The sequence below is a fragment of the Cyprinodon variegatus genome, unplaced genomic scaffold (assembly GCF_000732505.1).
Source record: "Cyprinodon variegatus isolate N-32 unplaced genomic scaffold, C_variegatus-1.0 Scaffold1768, whole genome shotgun sequence".
NCBI classification, from domain to species: Eukaryota; Metazoa; Chordata; class Actinopteri; order Cyprinodontiformes; family Cyprinodontidae; genus Cyprinodon; species Cyprinodon variegatus.
This window is the reverse complement of record NW_015152221.1, coordinates 73,534-74,912: the sequence shown is the minus strand read 5'-3', so window position 1 is coordinate 74,912 and position 1,379 is coordinate 73,534. Positions and strand designations below refer to the sequence as shown.

The following is a 1,379-nucleotide window of genomic DNA, read 5'->3' as shown; positions in this document are numbered from 1 at the left end:
GGTCAGCTCTTCCTCTACCGGTCAGCTCTTCCTCTACCGGTCAGCTCTTCCTCTACCGGTCAGCTCTTCCTCTACTAGGAAGTTCTTCCTCTACTGGTCAGCTCTTCTTCTACTGGTCAGCTCTTCCTCTACTGGTCAGCTCTTCCTCTACTAGAAAGTTATTCCTCTACTGGTCAGCTCTTCCTCTACTAGGAAGTTCTTTCTCTACTGGTCAGCTCTTCCTCTACTAGGAAGTTCTTCCTCTAATGGTCAGCTCTTCCTCTACTAGGAAGTTCTTCCTCTAATGGTCAGTTCTTCCTCTACTAGGAAGTTCTTCCTCTACTAGGAAGTTCTTCCTCTACTAGGAAGTTCTTCCTCTACTGGTCAGCTCTTCCTTCACTGGGAAGAACACTGACTTACAGCCAGAGGAGGAGCGTTCAGGTCATGGCTGCATAAAGGAACTTTGGAAGGAATCACATCAGTTATATTCATCATTGGTTTAGCTTACGCTTTTAGGTCAGGATCGCTGTCCTGGTCCAGAGTGACTGGGGGGGCCACCTCCTCCTCTTCCTCACTGCTCAAAGAGATGTCTTTACTGTGGGGCAGGCTCCTGACCTGGGGAAGACTGGTGTCATCAGGATCCAGCTCATCTTGGAAAGCAGAAACCATGGGGTTCCCTCTGCTCTCTCCATCACTGCATCCAAACAAGAACAGGAGGAATGTCCCTTCATCATCATCATCATCATCCTCCTCCTCCTCCTCCTCCACCAAAGGTCTGTTTATCGAGGCCTTCAGCTTTGGTTCAATAAATATCCTGCATGTGTCAAAGACCATCCCTTTGCTGATCAATCCAAACCATCAGCTAACAAAGATGGCCGCTGTCTGCTTCCAGCTGGATTCCCTGACTTCCTGTTGCTTCCAGATGGATTACCTGACTTCCTGTTGCTTCCAGCTGGATTACCTGACTTCCTGTTGCTTCTAGCTGGATTCCCTGACTTCCTGTTGCTTCTGGTTGGATTCCCTGACTTCATGTTGCTTCCGGCTGGATTCCCTGACTTCCTGTTGCCTCCGGCTGGATTCCCTGACTTCCTGTTGCCTCCGGCTGGATTCCCTGACTTCCTGTTGCTTCTGGTTGGATTCCCTGACTTCCTATTGCTTCTGGCTGGATTCCCTGACTTCCTGTTGCTTCTGGTTGGATTCCCTGACTTCCTGTTGCTTCCGGCTGGATTCCCTGACTTCCTGTTGCTTCCGGCCGGATTCCCTGACTTCCTGTTGCTTTCGGCCGGATACCCTGACTTCATGTTGCTTCCGGCTGGATTCCCTGACTTCGTGTTGCTTCCGGCTGGATTCCCTGACTTCCTGTTGCTTCCGGCTGGATTCCCTGACTTCCTGTTGCTTCC

At 50.5% G+C, this 1,379-nt stretch overlaps 1 protein-coding gene across 1 annotated transcript in view; it reads right to left on the bottom strand.

The window, feature by feature from the left end:
• Positions 1-1,379, bottom strand: part of rabl6 (RAB, member RAS oncogene family-like 6) — a 20,474-nt gene that overhangs the window by 6,699 nt on the left and 12,396 nt on the right. Inside the window, exon 9 of the mRNA XM_015404500.1 lies at positions 488-673. Within this exon, the coding sequence (XP_015259986.1) occupies positions 488-673 (186 nt within the window). The remainder of the gene's footprint in view (positions 1-487; positions 674-1,379) is intronic.